This window comes from Bison bison, unplaced genomic scaffold, assembly GCF_000754665.1.
Source record: "Bison bison bison isolate TAMUID 2011002044 unplaced genomic scaffold, Bison_UMD1.0 scf7180017864172, whole genome shotgun sequence".
Lineage (NCBI taxonomy): Eukaryota > Metazoa > Chordata > Mammalia > Artiodactyla > Bovidae > Bison > Bison bison.
This window is the reverse complement of record NW_011494744.1, coordinates 3,730,687-3,749,777: the sequence shown is the minus strand read 5'-3', so window position 1 is coordinate 3,749,777 and position 19,091 is coordinate 3,730,687. Positions and strand designations below refer to the sequence as shown.

Genomic DNA, 19,091 nt, shown 5'->3' with positions numbered 1-19,091 from the left:
CCATGATGGCACCTCCAGATGTACCTATTTTGCGTCCATGTTTTAAACTGTGCTGGCTCTTTCTCTTCTCTTTACCTCTAAATGTTTTACTTCCCTAAGAACTAGTAGCTGGACCCACCCTGTGGCTTTATACATCATTTCCAATGATGCTCAAATTTGTATCTCCAGTTCTACTTCTCTCTGGAATCCTAGACTCTTATATCCAAATGTCTATTGATATCAAACTTGCCATTCAAAACAGAACTCTTGAAAATGCAAATCAAAACTACAGTGACATATCACTTCACACCTGTCAGAATGGCCATCATTAAAAAGTCTACAAATAACAAATGCTGGGAAGGGTGTGGAGAAAAGCGAACCCTCTTCACTGTTGGTTTGGAATGTAAATTGGCACAGCTACTATGGATAACATACAGAGATTCCTCAAAAAAACTAAAAATAAAGTTGCCATATGATCCAGTAATCGCACTCCAGGGTACATTATCTGGGCAAAATCATAATACAAAAACAATACTGTACACACAGCATACAGTACTGTTCACAATAGCCAAGACATGGAAACAACCTGAATGTCCACCAGCAGATGAATGGATAAAGAAGATGTGGTACATACAGACAATGCAATGGTACTCAGCCATAAAAAAGAATGAAATAATGCCATCCACAGCAACATGGATGGACCTAGAGATTATCATACTAAGTGAAGTCAGAAAGAGAAAGACAATACCAAGTGACATTATGTACCTGAGGGATCTAAAACATGGCACATATGAACTTACCTATGAAACAGACATGAAGAAGAGACCTATGGTTGCCAGGTGTAGGAGAGAAGGACTAGGGGTTTAGGGTTGGCTAGATACGATGGCAGCCCACTCCAGTACTCTTGCCTGGAAAATCCCATGGATGGAGGAGCCTAGTAGGCTGCAGTCCACGGGGTCGCTAAGAGTCGGACACGACTGAGCGACTTCACTTTCACTTTTCACTTTCATGCATTGGAGAAGGAAATGGCAACCCACTCCAGTGTTCTTGCCTGGAGAATCCCAGGGATGGGGGAGCCTGGTAGGCTGACGTCTATGGGGTCGCACAGAGTTGGACACGACTGAAGCGACTTAGCAGATACAAACTAGTATATGGATAAACAACAAGGTCCTAGTGTATAGCAAGGGGAACTATATTCAACATCCTGTGATAAACCATAATGGAAAAGAATATAAAAAAGCATGTGTGTGTGTGTGTGTAACCAAATCACTTTACTGTACAGCAGAAATTAATACACTATAAATCAACTATACATCAATAAAATGAATCACAACTATATAAAATGAAACAAATAAATAATAGAATCGTTATTTTGTTCCATTGATCTATATTTCTGTCTTTGTGCCAGTATCATACTGTCTTGATGACTGTGGCTTTGTAGTAGAGCCTGAAGTCAGGCAGATTGATTCCTCCAGTTCCATTCTTCTTTCTCAAGACTGCTTTGGCTATTCGAGGTTTTTTGTATTTCCATACAAATTGTGAAATTATACACACCTATAGACACCTTATCTTTGACAAAGGAGGCAAGAATATACAATGGGTTAAAGACAATCTCTTTAACAAGTGGCACTGGGAAAACTGGTCAACCACGTGTAAAAGAATGAAAATAGAACACTTTCTAACACCATACACAAAAATAAACTCAAAATGGATTAAAGATCTAAATGTAAGACCAGAAACTATAAAACTCCTAGAGGAGAACATAGGCAAAACACTCTCTGACATACATCACAGCAGGATCCTCTATGACCCACCTCCCAGAATATTGGAAATAAAAGCAAAAATAAACAAATGGGACCTAATTAAACTTAAAAGCTTCTGCACAACAAAGGAAACTCTAAGCAAGGTGAAAAGACAGCCTTCAGAATGGGAGAAAATAATAGCAAATGAAACAACTGACAAACAACTAATCTCAAAAATATACAAGCAACTCCTACAGCTCAATTTCAGAAAAATAAATGACCTGATCAAAAAATGGGCCAAAGAACTAAACAGACACTTCTCCAAAGAAGACATACAGATGGCTAATAAACACATGAAAAGATGCTCAACATCACTCATTATCAGAGAAATGCAAATCAAAACCACAATGAGGTATCATTTCACACCAATCAGAATGGCTGCGATCCAAAAGTCTACAAGCAATAAATGCTGGAGAGGGTGTGGAGAAAAGGGAACCCTCTTACACTGTTGGTGGGAATGCAAACTAGTACAGCCACTATGGAGAACAGTGTGGAGATTCCTTAAAAAACTGGAAATAGAACTGCCTTATGATCCAGCAATCCCACTGCTGGGCATACACACTGAGGAAACCAGAAGGGAAAGAGACACGTGTACCCCAATGTTCATCGCAGCACTGTTTATAATAGCCAGGACATGGAAGCAACCTAGATGTCCATCAGCAGACGAATGGATAAGAAAGCTGTGGTACCTATAAACAATGGAGTATTACTCAGCCATTAAAAAGAATACATTTGAATCAGTTCTAATGAGGTACATGAAACTGGAGCCTATTATACAGAGTGAAGTAAGCCAGAAAGAAAAACACCAATACAGTATACTAAGGCATATATATGGAATTTAGAAAGATGGTAACGATAACCCTGTACGTGAGACAGCAAAAGACACACAGATGTATAGAACAGTCTTTTGGACTCTGTGGGAGAGGGTGAGGGTGGGATGATTTGAGAGAATGGCATTGAAACATGTATAATATCATATATGAAATGAATCGCCAGTCCAAGTTCGATGCAGGATGCTTGGGGCTGGTGCACTGGGATGACCCAGAGGGATTGTATGAGGAGGGAGGTGGGAGGGGGGTTCAGGATGGGGAACACGTGTACACCCGTGGCAGATTCATGTTGATGTATGGCAAACCAATACAATATTGTAAAGTAATTAGCCTCCAATTAAAATAAATAAATTTATTTTCAAAAATTAATAGAATTTTTTATTTTTACCACCAGTTCTGCAACTCTCTTATTTGGTCAACAGCATAACCATCGATCCCACTCCAGTGTTCTTGCCTGGAGAATCCCAGGGACGGGGGAGCCTGGTGGGCTGCCTCTATGGGGTTGCACAGAGTCGGAAACGACTGAAGTGACTTAGCATGACTTAGCATAACCATCAATTGAGCTGCTTGAGCCCAAAGCACAAGGTCATCTTTTATCCTTCTCTGTCGTCTAATCCCTCAGTCTGTTGGGTTATTCATGTCCAACTCTTGGCAACCCCATGGACTCAGCACGCCAGGCTTCCCTGTCCTTCACTATTTCCTGGAGTTTGCTCAAACCCATATCCATTACTGCCATCCAACTATCTCATCCTCTGTTGCCCTCTTCTCTTCCTGCTCTCAATCTTTCCCAGCATCAAGGTCTCTTCCAATGAGCCATCTCTTTGCATCAGGTGGCCAAAGTATTATAGCTTCAGCTTCAGCATCAGTCCTTCCAATGAATATTCAGGATTGATTTCCTTTAGGATTGACTGGTATGATCTCTTTGCTGTCCAAGGAACTCTCAAGAGTCTTCTCCAGCACCACCATTCAAAAGCATGGATTCTTTGGCACTCAGCCTTCTTTATGGTCAAACTCTCACATCTATACATGACTACTGGAAAAACCATAGCTTTGACTACAAGGACCTTTGTTGGCAAAGTGAGCCCTCAGTTAGTCCTGTCAATGTACAGCCCAGATGTACCTCAAATCCTTCCACTTTTCTCCAACTTCACTCTTTTAATCTTCTTTTATCTTAACAATTACAGAAGCCTTCCCATTGGTCTCCCAACTTTCACTCTCACTCCTCTCCATTTTATTCTCCACAAAGTAACCACAAGGAACTATTAAGACTATAAACCAGATCATGTCACCCAAGACTTCAAACTCTTCAAGGGTTCCACTTTATTTCGAATAAAATCCACTCTCTTTAACTGTCCCAAACCTCAATACGACTGTGACCACTGCTCTACTGTCATCTCCTTCTGGGCTTCCCCTTGAACTCTCTACTCCCGTCACACTGGTCCAGGGCCTTTGCACCAGCTGCTGCCTTTGCCTAAAATGTTCTTCCTCCTGATCTTCTCACAGCCAGATCCATCACATTACTTTACACCTCAATGTATATGTCACCTCCTCAGGATCACCCACTGTAACACATCATCCTGTTCTAATTTTTCATCTGGCACTTATCACTAATGAATCAGTGTGCATGTGTGAATGAGGCTTTTTTTAGTATATCTGTTCCTTACCTATTTATTATTACTCAAATACAAAATTCAAGACAGCAAAGGCCTTATGTGCTTTATTTAGGATAAACAAGAGTAACCAATGAAGACTAAGTAATCAATAAATACTGAAGATGTGAATAGATGAATCCCCTAGGATTCCCTTAACTTAAAAAAGGGCAATTTTTCTATGTTAAGAAATTGCTATCAGAAGACTATCACTTTTGTTACCCCGAAAGGAACAGAGTGGTAGAAGCCTGCAGTCTTCAGAAAACTGTCAACTATGAAACTGTGAGGCAATCTATTTCTCAAAACAGGAGATTCTGCAAAGACTTCTCTTGAGAATATCAGAGACGTCTTCAAACCAAATGTATAGAATATACATTTCCCCAAAATAAAATTCTGAAATATTCAGGCAGCTGGGCTGGACTGATGATAGATGGCTTAAAGCATGCCATTTAAGTCTCCACATGCCTGACTATAAATATTGATAGCCCCCGTGAGGTGGATGGTTCTGCCTGATGTTCCAGATAAAAGAACCATTTGGAAGGAAGAAAGCTATCCAGCTGCCTCCCTTTGACAGAGTGGGAAATATTATCAGAATGCCCAGAAATACAGAATTTGAATCAGAACAGAGGCCAGGATGAAAGTGAGAATACAAACTGGCTAAACAGGCAAAAATAAAGCTCCCCAAATAGATGCACTGGAGATGCTCCCCCGAAGGCCCACAGCTGCTCAGCCCCCGGGGGCTGGCATCCTGTTCTTCAACAGGCAACATCAGAAGCATGAGCACGTAGGTCCGACCTCGCAGCCCTCGTTTTGCAGCAGTCTTAGCAAGAATTCTTCAGGCACAGAGAGGATGCTCAAAAACAGACCATAGAGTACTGGGGGTTTTATCGACGGAAGTGCTCAAACCACCCAATTGTTTGCAACCAGAAGCTATGTGATTCACGAATCCCTTCAAGAAAGGTCATACCACACAGGGATTGACTGAAAAGGAATATGTACAACCTAACTTTTTAAAGGTACAAATGTTCTGGTATGTGAAAAAAATAATTTATGCTCAACTAGATAACCTCTTGAGGACGAGGCTGTGTCTTTATACACCTTTGTATCCGACAGTACTTAAATACCCAGTAGGCAAACAACAAGGGTTTGCTTAGTAAATAAACATCACCTTCACCATCTCCTCTAACCTGCTTGCCCATGTACCCTCTACCTGTTACCTCCCCTCCCCTTCTTCTTCTCTCTCTCCATCCATATCAACTCCCACTTACCTACCCCTCTTTTTACCCTCCGCCTTTACACACACACACATACATACTTGGCCTCTTTGTTAGGGCCTCTTGCTCAGATTCCAACTTAAATCTTTGAAGGGAAGTGCTAGTCACTTCAGTAATGTCTGACTCTTTGTGACCCCAGGGACTGTAGTCCACCAGGCTCTTCTGTCCATGGGATTCTCCAGGAAAGAATATTGGAGTGGACTGCCATTCCCTTCTCCAGGGGATCGTCCTGATTTAGGGATAAAACCCAGCTCTCCTGCATTGCAGGCAGATTCTTTACCATCTGAGCCACAAAATGGATCTTAATATTCCATAATATTTCACAGTGACCTCACCTTAACTGTAACCCAAGAGTTAATGGATGCACTGGAGTGAGGGAATGCCCTGGACCAATGCTAGAGGAAAATGTGCCAGAACACGTCTGGTCACTGTCCCTGTCTGAGCAGCAAGAGAAAATACCTTCTATCACTTGGCATGTTCAGAAATGATGTTCAGAAAGCCAATACCCCTCTGGGCCTCAAAAGAGGGGGACTCACCCCCCAATAAATGGGATTCACAGCTTGCTCTTGGGCAAGCTACTGCACCTCTCTCAGCTTCCCTTTCCTCATCCAGCAGGAGCAGTGGGCATGAGAGTGCCCACAGAGTGTTCATGGGAATGAAGTGAGTTGTACCACATTAAGCTCTTGGCACTGGGCCTGGCACGTAGTATGCACTCAGTAAATGATCCTGTAACCGTCAGTTACTGTGCTCCCCACCTTGGGTACCACTGTCATGCCTGACACCTATGGCTTTCCTTCTGGGTTGCATTAGCTCAGTCAAAATATGTTTTATTCATTGAAATAGAAAGAGTCTGGGATTTTTGTTTCATTGTGCCTGCCTTTTCACACTGCTTCATGGCACAGCAATGGTGATAATAAAAAGCTGACTCCTGGGCTCTAAGCTGCTAAATTTTTTGCATCACTAGGGCTTTGTTTATGTCAGTGTTCTGCACATGCGTGGAGAGCAGAAAGTGACTCACCAGTTTACAATGCTTAATGGGATGACCCCTCAGGACTGTCCACACTGCTTCTGTTTCATCACACAATCTCCCAACCCTAATTTGGTTTCCAAAAAAACTTCCCCAAGAGGAATATATTTCATAAGAAGCTAGAGAATAAGAAGGCAAGGCCAGATACTTGGGAATCAGAGGTACCCACCTTCCCTCCCCTCCTTCCTTCCTCCGTCAGTCAATCCATATGGATTAACTGAACACCTACTATGTACCAACTATTATGCTGGGGGCGGGGCGCACAGTCTCCAATAAGAGAGACCTTGGTCCTGCCATGTCTGCTGTACGGACAATCCCGCAAATCATGAATCCACTACAGTTAATTTAAAACCGGTAATTACAGACCGAGGTGAGTGCAAGGAAGAAAAACTGCAGGGAGTTATAAGACTAAGATAGTCTGGGGATTCTCAGAATGCTTCCATGAGGCAATAACATCTAGTCAAGGACCTGTCTGAAGAGTGATAAGAATTAACTCACCCAAGAGGCACATACGAGTGTCAGGGTGTGGGGTGGGGAACAGGCAATAAAAAGACTTGTGAAGTCCCTGAACAGCAAAATGTGAAGGAAGTCAAAGAAGCTCAGAGTTGCCAGAATATGGGGGGAAGAGAGACAGAGGGAGGGAGAGAGATGATCTATAAGATAGAGAATTGAATTGAATCAAACCAAATCTTGGGTAGAAGTCGGCAAACTCCAGCAGCGTTAAATCTGGTCCCTGCCTGTTTTTGTATACCAGCCCCCATCAGCTAAGAATGCTTCCATATGTTTTAATAGTTGAAAAAAATAAAAAGAATAATATTTAATAACATTGTGAAAATCATATGAAATTCTAATTGCAGGAGCCATAAATAAAGTTTTATTGGAACACATCCATGCCTGTTCATTTACATACAGTCTACAGCTGCCTTCATGCTACAGAAGCAGAGCTGGGGAGTTGCAACAGAGACCATATGGTACACAAACCCAAAATATTTACTATCTAGCCCTTTACTGAAAAAAAAAAATGCCAACCCCTGATCTAGTAAGATACACAGAAATTAGATTACAAAATCTTTTAAATTATATTAAAAATTTAGCATCTTATCCCCAAAGCAGGGGAACTCATTAACCCACTAAAGAGTTTGAAGAGGAGAACAGCATAATTCAGTAGTGCCCAAACCTGGCTGCACACTGGACTAACCTAGGAAGCTTCCAAAATATAATGCATAAGTTTTGCCCGCAGTGTTGTACATCAGCTGGGTTTGTGCATGGCCTCGGTATGGGTTTTGGAATTTTTGGAAGATTCCAAGGTGATTCTGATGTGCAGGTAACTTTGGGAACCATGGATAAAATCACATCTACATTTTTATAAAGATCACCCTAACTCAGGGCTTCTCCCTCTGGCTGGATACACATTAGAATCACCTGAGGGATATTTTCAAACACACTGATGCCCAGGCCCACTCCACACCAGGATCTGTAGAGACGGACTCCGAGCCCTGCTATATTTAATTGTCCAGATGATTCTAACATATAGCCAGGGTTACACACTTTGTTATCAATGTGTGGCAAGAGTAGATACAGGGAGAGTCCTGGGTGGCTACTTCAAGGGGTCCAAGTGAAAAATGACAGAGACTTAGGTTGAGTTTCTGGTCCTGGGAGTGGGGAGAAGAAAAGTGAAGGGACAGTCAGTAGGATCTGGTGATGGGCTGGTGACAGTGAGCAGTTGGGTGGGAAATTTCAAAGGTGATACCTAAAAGTCTAGCAAAAAAAATGGGTGTAGCCTAATGCCATTTACTGGGATGGGAACCTTGTAAGAGGAACAAGTTTAGGGGGTAAGAACATTAGTTCTATTATTCTGACATCTTGTTGAAAGAGAGGATACCTATGATGGAGTTAAGTCAGATTGAGGCTATAAAGGAGGCTGGGGTCAAATTACAAAAGGCCTTGAATGCTATACTCACAATATCCTCCTCCTTCAGCAAGCAATGGCTACAATGTAGTAAAGGAACCCATAAGGGCTTTTGATTCAGTTGGTGTTCCTGCTCTATACAGTGTATATGTTTCCTCAGCTTCCTCATCTACAAAATGGGATTGGAAATGTTCACACTCTGTCTCCTATACCTTTGGCCAGCAGACCTCAATGACAGCAGAGGCCCCAGTAAACACCCTTACAAAGGTGTTATGAAGATTAAATGAGATATTATGTGTAAAGTCTCTATGAATTTATGTAGCACAGAAGGCCCTTATCCCTAAATGTCCATTCCAAGATGAATGGATAAAGAAGATATTGTACCCACATACAATACAGTACTGTGCTGTGTTGTGCTTAGTCGATTCAGTCAACTGTTTGCGACCCCATGGACTGTAGCCCGCCGGCTCCTCTGTCCATGGGGATTCTCCAGGCAAGAATACTGGAGTGTGTTGCCATGCCCTCCTCCGGGGGATGTTCCCAACCCAGGGATCGAACCCAGGTCTCCAGCATTGCAGGCGCATTCATCTGAGCCACCAGGGAGACCCAAGAATACTGGAGTGGGTAGCCTATCCCTTCTCCAGGGGAACTGCCTGACCCAGGAATCAAATAGGGGTCTCCTTCATTGCAGGCAGATTCTTTACCAGCTGAGCTACCACCTGGCCATAAATAGAATAAAATAAATAATTCCATCTGCAGCAACATGGATGGGTCTGGAGATTACCGTACCAAGTGAAGTAAGTCAGAAAGAGAAAGACATACACCATAAGATATTACATACATGTGGAATCTAAAATAAGACACCAATTAACTTATCTATGAACAGAAACAGACTCACAATAGACTTGGGGTTGCCGAGGGGGAGGGAGAGTTGCGGAGGGATGGAGCGGGAGTCTGGGATAAGCAGATGCAAACTATTACATATAGAATGGATAAGCAACAAAAGGGGCTGTTGCCCAGCACAGGGAACTATATTCAATATTCTAAAATAAAACAGAATGGAAAAGAATGTTTAAAAACAGTAATCATTATTCCCAAAGGAGAATGGCACAGTGACACCTCACAATGATGCTTCAGGAAATATATAGAACATTAGTGTGAAGGATACACACATAAGAAACGGGCACTAAGATTTAGAAGTTGTGACAGACGACGTAACAATATCTGTTCAACCACTAGTAAGAAGTCAGGGACATGCAATCCGGTAGAGTCCATAACCCTTCAGGGTCCCCGCAACCCTCCCCGTACAGTTCTCCTCCTCCTCCAGCATGGCCCTGGTTGTCCCTCTAGCCACTGTACTCACTATCCAGTTGACAAGACGGAGGAAAAAAAAAACAAAAAAGGATTCTATCAACTCTTAAAGAATATACACATGCTGAAAATTAATTTTAGAGATGATCAAGGATGACTTCCTTCAAAGAGAAAGGGGATCCAGAGAAGCCAGACGGCACCCTGCACTGCTGACTGCAGCAGAATTAAAGCCAAGAGCAGAACTCAGATCACTGAGGCGAATGAGTCATGGCGCCTGGCGAGGAAGCAGGGCTTCAGCCAGACACAGTCAGAATTAAAGATTGTGGCTCTTGCAAATTAGCCAGAGGAGTTCCTGTAACTGTGGACAATCCAAAGACGAGCCCTGCCCTCACACATGAGGCTGAAAACCACCAGATGCTGACTGCATTAAAACAGTAACTGCATCTGCCCTGATTAACCATACATCCGATGTAAATCCTGAACACCTCACAAGGTGCCATCAAATAAATACTTCTGTCCCTTTAAAATATAGATGTAGGAAGTAGCCTAAAATATACATGGATATTTTCATAGTAACTTTTAGAGAACCCTCAAGATACCTTGCCTGTATCCACCTCTACAGGCAAGAGAGAAAACATTACGCCACCTCAAAAGCATGCCTCTCTGATCATCATGTTTCTTCCCACCTAGAAGTAATTAATCACTACCCTTGTTCTCATGATGTATAATTCCTTCCTTTTCTTTATATTTCCATTTCTATGTATCTCCAAATAATGTTGCTTGTTTCTATTTTCACATGAATAGAATTACATTATATGTGTTCTTTTTACTCTGTTTCTTCTGCTCAGCATCATGTTTGTGGCTTCAAAGCATTATATTCATGGGTGAAAGGCCACAATGTCTAAAATTTGAGTTAAAATACTGTGAGGAAGGAGTTGCAAAGTAAACATTAAATACTTTGTGATGGATAGATTAGGCTCTTTATACTAGACTCTTAGTTCTTACATTTTAAGTTTCAAAATTTTTATAATAAAAATTTGCTTAAATTACTTTGTGAGATTCCTTTTACTACAGCAATTTTCAGTGCTGTATAGCAACAGTTTTCTAAGTAAGGTCTCAAAATCAAGAGCATCAGAATCATTTGGGAATTTGTTTGAAATGCAAATCACTGGGTTCCACCCTAGACTTACTGAATCAGAAGCTCTTGGAATGAGGCCCAGTAATCTGTGTGTTAATAAACCCTCCAGATAGTTCTGATGACACTCAAGTTTGATAATCACTACTGAATAGTATTCTATTATGTAAATGCTCCACAGCTTATCCATTCTACTATTGATACATTTATATATTAATATATTTCAAATTTGGGGGTTTCAAATTTGTGAATATTATAAATAGTCTGTACAAGACTTTTGGTGACAAGAGTCTCCCTGACATATACCTACTGCTACAATAACAGAATCGTAGGGTATACATATTAATATTACCTAATAATGCCAACTATTTTCAAAGTGGTTCACCAATTCACGGTCCCACTAGTAATGTACAAAGGTTCCCTCTGCTCTACATACTTGCCAATATTTGGTATTTTTCAGATATTTTCACTGCAGCCATTTTATAGGGTTAAGCAAGTTTAAGCTTTCCAAGTTGGGATCAAAAAACATGTATTAGGGAATAGAACTCCAGACATGGAATCATAGTATTGCAACTATATTAGTTGGTGGATCTGCACGGAATAAGCCTGACATAGAAAGAATCTGGCATGATAGAGAAACTGAAAAAGGCCAATATGATTATACTACGAAAAGGAAGGTGAAATACAGTACAAAATGCTGTTGGAGGTAAGAGAGGAACAAATCAGGGACCCTGTAAGCATGCTGAAGACTTTGAATTATATTCCTAGTGAAACCAAAAGCCAATGAAGGTTTTTAAGCAGGAAATTTACATGGCTATATTTCTACATCTGTATATTTAAAATCTTTCAGGCACACATCCAATTCTCCCTATAATGGAGTTGCTTAATGCTTCAGACTATGCTTCTGCTAAAAACAACTAGAATAGTTGGATAAAGCACAAATACATACATACACCTGCTTAAAGGCATAACAGAGTTTTTGAGACAACCAGTAATTGAGGGGACAAACCCTAGTGATAAGAGAACCACAAAGAGATGAGCCAAAATTCTGCAGTCATTCTTTCCCTTGGGACATTTGCCTAAAGTAGGGGAGGGGTAAGGGGCTGAGGATCCAGGCAAACAGCCTCAACACAGTTGCTATTAAGAGGCAAAAATACCAGAAGATATTTCAGCAGTCTCTTGAGGAAAGAAAGACAAAACTTAAGAGCTCTGAGATGCCAAGATCCAAATAAAAAAGAAGCAGAAAACTAAGCCCAGCACTTGGCTGGTATTCCCCTCTAGACATCTGCTCAGTTCTAAAGCTGTGCAGGGCAGGAGGCTAAGAAGCCAAGGAGAAGGCTCCCAAAAACACTTTCAGAGAGAATTTTGATAGTCTCACACTGCTGAGGAGAGAAAAGACGTGTGGACTAGCCAGGGGGAGAAGTCACTGAGAACACCCTACGCTCTTAGCTGCAGTTCCAAGAAGGCTACAACCTAGAAAGAGGCATCAGCAAGTGGCACACACAGTTTTATCAAAACTAAAACAATGCCTATGGTCAGCTAAGTCACTAGCTGGATTATAATAATCAGTCCCCCAATGTGCATGCCTGGAAGTTTTTTCTCTGGAGATAAAATCATATACAACATTCACAATTTTTCATACAAAATGTTGAGTATACAATCAAAGTTAATTAAACATGTCAAGACACAAAGCACAAACCCAGAGGGGAAAAAAAAAAACAGATCACAGACAAAGAAACCACAAGTGATTCAGGTATTAGAGTTAGTAGGAAAAGAGTCTAACTATGATTAATATATAACTATGATTAATATATTACTACAGATGTGACTGCAGCCATGAAATTAAAAGACGCTTACTCCTTGGAAGGAAAGTTATGACCAACCTAGATAGCATATTCAAAAGCAGAGACATTACTTTGCCAACAAAGGTTCATCTAGTCAAGGCTATGGTTTTTCCTGTGGTCATGTATGGATGTGAGAGTTGGACTGTGAAGAAGGCTGAGCACTGTAGAATTGATGCTTTTGAACTGTGGTGTTGGAGAAGACTCTTGAGAGTCCCCTTGGACTGCAAGGAGATCCAACCAGTCCATTCTGAAGGAGATCAGCCCTGGGATTTCTTTGGAAGGAATGATGCTAAAGCTGAAACTCCAGTCCTTTGGCTACCTCATGCGAAGTGTTGACTCATTGGAAAAGACTCTGATGCTGGGAGGGATTGGGGGCAGGAGGAGAAGGGGACAACAGTGGATGAGATGGCTGGATGGCATCACTGACTCGATGGATGTGAGTCTGAGTGAAATCCAGGAGTTGGTGATGGACAGGGAGGCCTGGTGTGCTGCGATTCATGGGGTCGCAAAGAGTCGGACACGACTGAGCGACTGATCTGATCTGACGATTAATATATTTAGAAATATAAGAAGAAAGTGGAAAAATTCATAAAAGGCAAAGAATTTCATCATAGAGTTAGAATCAATAAAAAGAATCAAATGCAAAAACTAGGATCAAAAATAATTTCTAGTACTGTAAAATTAAAACTACTGAGCAACATATTAGACATAGCAGAAGAGATGATTAATAAATAAGAAGGTAGGTCAAAATTCTTCAAAGCTGAAGCACAAAGAAAAGCTAAAATGGAAAAGAAAGAAGAATGTAAGATACACGTGTGATAAAGGAAAAAGACCTAAATTATGTAAATGAAGACATAGAAAAAGAGAGAAAGAAGGGGCAACAAAAGTATTTAAAGAGATACAACCAAGTTAGAGATAGCAATGCACAAACACAAAAGTTACTAAGAACTTCATCAGGGTTGACAGCAAATCTACAACAGAAAATAATCAATAATGCCAAACCTAGGGACATCATAAAAATATGGATAAAAACTAAAGGCAAGAAAATCCTAAAAGTGACCAGAGGTTAAAAAAAAACACAGTATCTTCATAAAAGTATTAATAATGTTGGTTAATGACTGACATTTCAACAGAAAGGATGGAAGCCTGAAGACAATGGAATAAGATTTTTAAAGTGCTGGGAAAAAACCTTCAATATATTAATAGAATGACATACTTAGAGAAAATATCATTCAAAATGACAGTAAAATTAAGATATTTTCAGATAAGTAGAAACTGAGAGGATCTGTCAGCAGTAAACCCTCACTTTGAAAAAATGCTAATAAAAGTATAATGGGCATAAGAAAATGATCCCAGATGAAGGCATGGTAATGTAGGTAAAAAATAAAGAGCAATGGAAAAGGTAAACATGTAAGAATGAATATTGATTGTTTAAAGTAACAATAAAAACTCTAATACATTTTTAAAATGTGTATTGTAGATTAAAATGCATCTATAAAATGAAAGATGTGAGAGGGTATATAAAATTAAAATGCAATAAGGTATCTTATTATCCAGTATTACATTTACCTGAAAGAAACGAAAATATGTACACAAAATGATTTATACATTATATATTTATAGAAGAACTGTTAGTAAAAGGCTTCCCAGGTGGTGCTAGAGCTAAATAATCCACTTGCCAATGCAGGAGATGCAAGAGACATGGGTTCAATCTGTGGGTTGGGAATGATCCCTGGAGTAGGAAATGGCAACCCACTCTGGTAATCTTGCCTGGAAAATTCCATGGACAGAGGAGCCTGAAAGGCTACAGGGGCCTTAAAGATTACAGTCCATGGGGCCGTAAAAATTCAGACACAGCTGAGCACACACACACTTACCCAATTCCTATATCCATGGTTAGTGACAGGTACAAACTGAAAACAATTCAAATGTGCATCTGCAGGCGAACTGATAATCAAATTAAATGGATTAAAGGAAAAAAAGGAACAAAATACGGACAGACTGAAAACTCCTGACGAATCACATTTACAGGTTTAGAGTGAGCAAAAGATGCCAGGTTTACAAGTACACAGTATACTATTCCATTTTGTGAGGTTTTGACCAAGAGAAACTAGTTTATGATGCTAACAATCGGGATAACTGTTATCTTTGGGAAGAATATAAACTGGGAACAATTAAGAAGGGACCTCTGGCTGGTTAGTAATGTTCCACTTCTTGATCCAGTTACATTCATGGGTTCACTTCATGGAAAGGGATCAAGCTTCACATTTAGGATTGTTCATTTCTCTATATGTATTTCCAAAAAAAAACAGAAAGTTACACACAGGATAACAAGACTGTATCAACCACTAAAATATAGCTTGACCAGTATCATCAATACACGTTACTCCCTAATTATCCCCACCCCCACCCTACTAGAGATAACTACTCTCATAAATTTGGTGCTCACCATTCTTCTGCACTATCTTATATTTTGACTGCTTATATATAAGTTCACCTAAATAATATATAGAATTGTTTTGCATGTTTTTAAACTTTATATAAAAGATCATTTGATTTCTGTTTTTAAAAGATCATTCTAAAAATAGCACAAGGAAACTTCCTAGTATGACAAAATAATCTATATATTATTTGGAGTGTTGGTTAAATGTGTAAAAACATTTGTCAAAGCACATCAAAATGTACATTTAGTATCTGTGCATTTCACTACAGGTAAATGTTACCTCACTTAAAACCACTTTTTAAAAAACAAATCATTCTAGCATTTTCATAGGCAATGGATGAGAAGTGAAATCAGGAAGGCCAGTTAAAATATTACAGTAGACCTGGTGAGGGCCAAACCCATCTCTCTGAGAAGTAAGGATCTAAAGTCAGGTTGTGGTCATAGTTCTTTGAACAGCTTAACGGTGAAGTGGAGGGCTTCCCAGGCGGTTCAGACAGTAAAGACCCTGTCTGCAAGGCAGGAGATCCGGATTCAATCCTTGGATAGGGCAGGTCCCCTGGCGAGGGAATGGCAGCCCACTCCAATATTCTTGTCTGAAGAATCCCCTGGAGGAGGAGGAGTCTGGTGGGCTACAGTCCATGGGGTCACAATGAGTCAGAGACAATTGAGCAATAATCCCTCCACTTCCCACTGTGAAGTGAAGCGGTGACTGGAGGGAGGGATGAGTCCAAAGAGAAGTTCTCAAAAACAGAAGATTAAGCCTGACCCTATTGAGAGGCAACACAGAAGACAAAGGAGAGATGAGGGGTTAAGGGTTGGGTCCTCCAGAAGGTGAGAGGGGATGGGATGGTCTGGTCTCTGCTGGCACACAATGCCTTCTTGCTTTTAACTAGAAGGAAGTAAAGGTACAGATGCAGGAAAAATTGTTTGGTGATTGAAAGACAAAGGAGTTTCCATTCAATGGCTGCTACGTCTTCAATGATCATGGGTCATTACTGATATAGGGTGGAGACTGGAGTGTTGAAGCTTATGAAAAGGGGCATGAAATTCCATTGGAAAAGGCTGGGAAAGCATCCCAACATGGTGGGGAAAGATTAAGAAAAAATCTAAGGTTCTATTTTGCAAGGCTAAGTGTCCAACAGGTATCCAGATCAAAAACAGGAACAGTATTATTCATCTTTGCCTATGCTTCATGAAGCACAGTATAACAAATATTAGGTACATGAAAGAATGAATTAATGAAAATTCAATCTTTTCATATTTTCTTAGCACCTTTTTATATTGTTGGCCATATTCTATGATGGAAGTGAAGAAAAAACAGAAATAATGTACCTTAGCAATCAATCGCTATCAAACACATTTTCCTGTTCCTCAGTTTTAGTTCTGTTTGTTCTTGGAAGAAAAACAATCTGTGTCTTCCAATGTTACAAATTCTTCATTTTATCAAAAAATGACGTGTTCATCCTCTAAAACAACTGTTCAGCAGAATTCACCAATGGGGCAATTCTCATTAAAAAAAAAAAAAAAAAAAACCTAAGAGATAAACTCTGCATCCCTATATTAACACAACTTGTGCCAATCATAAGGATATATATAGTTGAAGAAGAAATTAGACGCTCTTGCCAAGAAGGATTAACCTGTCTCTGTATTGGAGATGTTCCTGCTGCTGCTAAGTCGCACATGCATCATGAGTAAAGAAAGCCTTTAGCTTGTGTACAGTAATCTCAGGGTGACCCCAGCAAACAATAAGCACACTGTGCCGTTTGTTTATCATTTATCAATTGTGAAATTGAAAACAAAGATTATAAATGCATTACTTGCAGTCGAAATTATTTTTATTACACTAAACTCCATTGAAAAGGGCTCCATTCATACAAGAAGCACAGTTTGGGCTGGATGAACAGTCAGATTTTTACACTTATAATTCAAGCATCTACTTACTACGTATATTGAGTGCACTGTCCTAGTTCCTGTTGCCACAGTCAGACTATAAATGCGTATTTGCGGTCATGCTTAACTACAGTAATTCAGAACTTCAACTGTCAAGTTTGGAGCTAATATTCTCACGTAGGCAGTTCATGTTCTAATCTTAAAAATAATTCCTTGTTTGCTATCGGAAGCTCCTAATATAATACACAAAATAGCAGGATCAATTTTTTAAAATAATCTATATCTTTAACTAAATGTACTTTTTTCCCTGAAAATATCCCCTTCCTTCAGTAACTGTAAACCCTGGTGAAGCAGTAAAACAGCAGAACAGATTAAATATATACAAAACACACACAGAGAAAACAGCCGTGTTTACAGGGAGGAAAAGAAGGAAAATCTCAGTTTTGTGCTAACTATCCTTTGAGACATTTTTTTAAGTGTGGAGGCACCAATTATTTCTCCTTTGCTGGAAGGTCTACACATTTAAAGGTTCCGTAGGTCCACTAAGAAAATAAGCAACTGTTTCTCTGTATCATTAAACACAACAGGATACCAGTCCTGTGCCGATTTTAAAATACTAACAAAATTCTAACTGTGAATATTAAGATTTAACATTTCAGTTTCAAGAGAAGTAAAGAGTTGTTTTGTCTACAAAGAGCATTAGAACCATACTCCAAATTGTCAATTGCACAATATCTTTAGCACTGAAGGCTAGCTCCATTGCAGAATCTTGTAATGCTAGAGTCTGAAGAAACCTTGCAGGTCTCCTATTCCAATCTGACACCCAAGACAGGAATTTTTTCCTCAGCATCCCTGACAGATGGTCAATCTCTGTTTCAATTACTCCAGTGGGGGAGTTCTCAAGAGAAGATTCCCAAGGGATATGATGAAATGCTAGAATCAACCATTCAGACAGGGAGTACAGCTCCAGTAAGCCTGTAGATACAGACAGCGTTGCCAGACACTAAAACCAGACTTCCAAAAGAAAGTGATTCAGAATCAGCAACGTTAAGACATGGAGACCCCCCAATCCTGGGACCACCCTAGGTCTTTTTATTGGCCTGGGAAGTAGCCTCTACAATCTGGGAAGCAAGGTGGCTTTTCTCCTGCTGGTTTCTTAAAGAACTGATTCTTTCAGGCTCACAGCAAGGGTTTGTTAGCTAGCCTCAGAGAGGATCAAATTTCTTCCTTCTGGAAACCAAGCCAGGGGACCCCCCTGGTGGAATTGCTAATGCTTAAAATACTCCTAACTTTGGTCTTAAAATTCTCACTACAATAAACCAGGGCATTTCAAGCTCTTCTTTTAAAGGTATATACAGGCTAAGCTGTAACTGAAGTAGCTTGGTTGGTGTAGGGTTGACGTGTGGGGGTTGATGGTTTAAGCGCAGCCCTTCATCCCGCCGTGAAGTCTGGTTTATCTGACAAGGAAAGGCGAGCGCGCGGGGCTAAGCTGCCAGCACACCCACTGCCGGACCCCGTCACAGGGCTGCCCGGCCCTTACCTGTCGATGCTGATCACGCACAGGGTCATGATCGAGGCCGTGCAGCACATGACGTCCATGGCGATAAAGACGTTACAGAAGAAATGGCCAAAGATCCACTTGCCCCCAATAAGGTCGGTGACGCTGACGAAGGGCATGACCGCCACGGCCACCGAAAGGTCGGCCAGCGCCAGGGACACGATCAGGTAGTTGGAGGGCTGCCGGAGCTTTTTGACGAAGCACACCGAAATCACCACCAGGCAGTTGCCGGCGATCGTCAGCAGCGTGATGAGCGTCAGGATGGAGCCGATCACAACTTTCTCGGCTCTGCCGTAGTTGATCTGCTCCCAGCAGCCGGAGGTATTGTCCCGCGGCGTGTCCCGGGTGGGCCCGGGGCTAGCCGTCACCTCCACGACCCCGTGCAGCAGGTGAGGCGCCCAGGAGCCCGCGACCGGGCCGGCGCCGTCGGGGCTCAGGTC

At 40.9% G+C, this 19,091-nt stretch overlaps 1 protein-coding gene across 1 annotated transcript in view; it reads right to left on the bottom strand.

The window, feature by feature from the left end:
- The window catches only part of HTR7 (5-hydroxytryptamine (serotonin) receptor 7, adenylate cyclase-coupled), a 97,461-nt gene that overhangs the window by 74,607 nt on the left and 3,763 nt on the right, over positions 1–19,091 (bottom strand). Inside the window, exon 3 of the mRNA XM_010842223.1 lies at positions 18,634–19,090. Coding sequence (XP_010840525.1) covers positions 18,634–19,090 — 457 coding nt within the window. The remainder of the gene's footprint in view (positions 1–18,633; position 19,091) is intronic.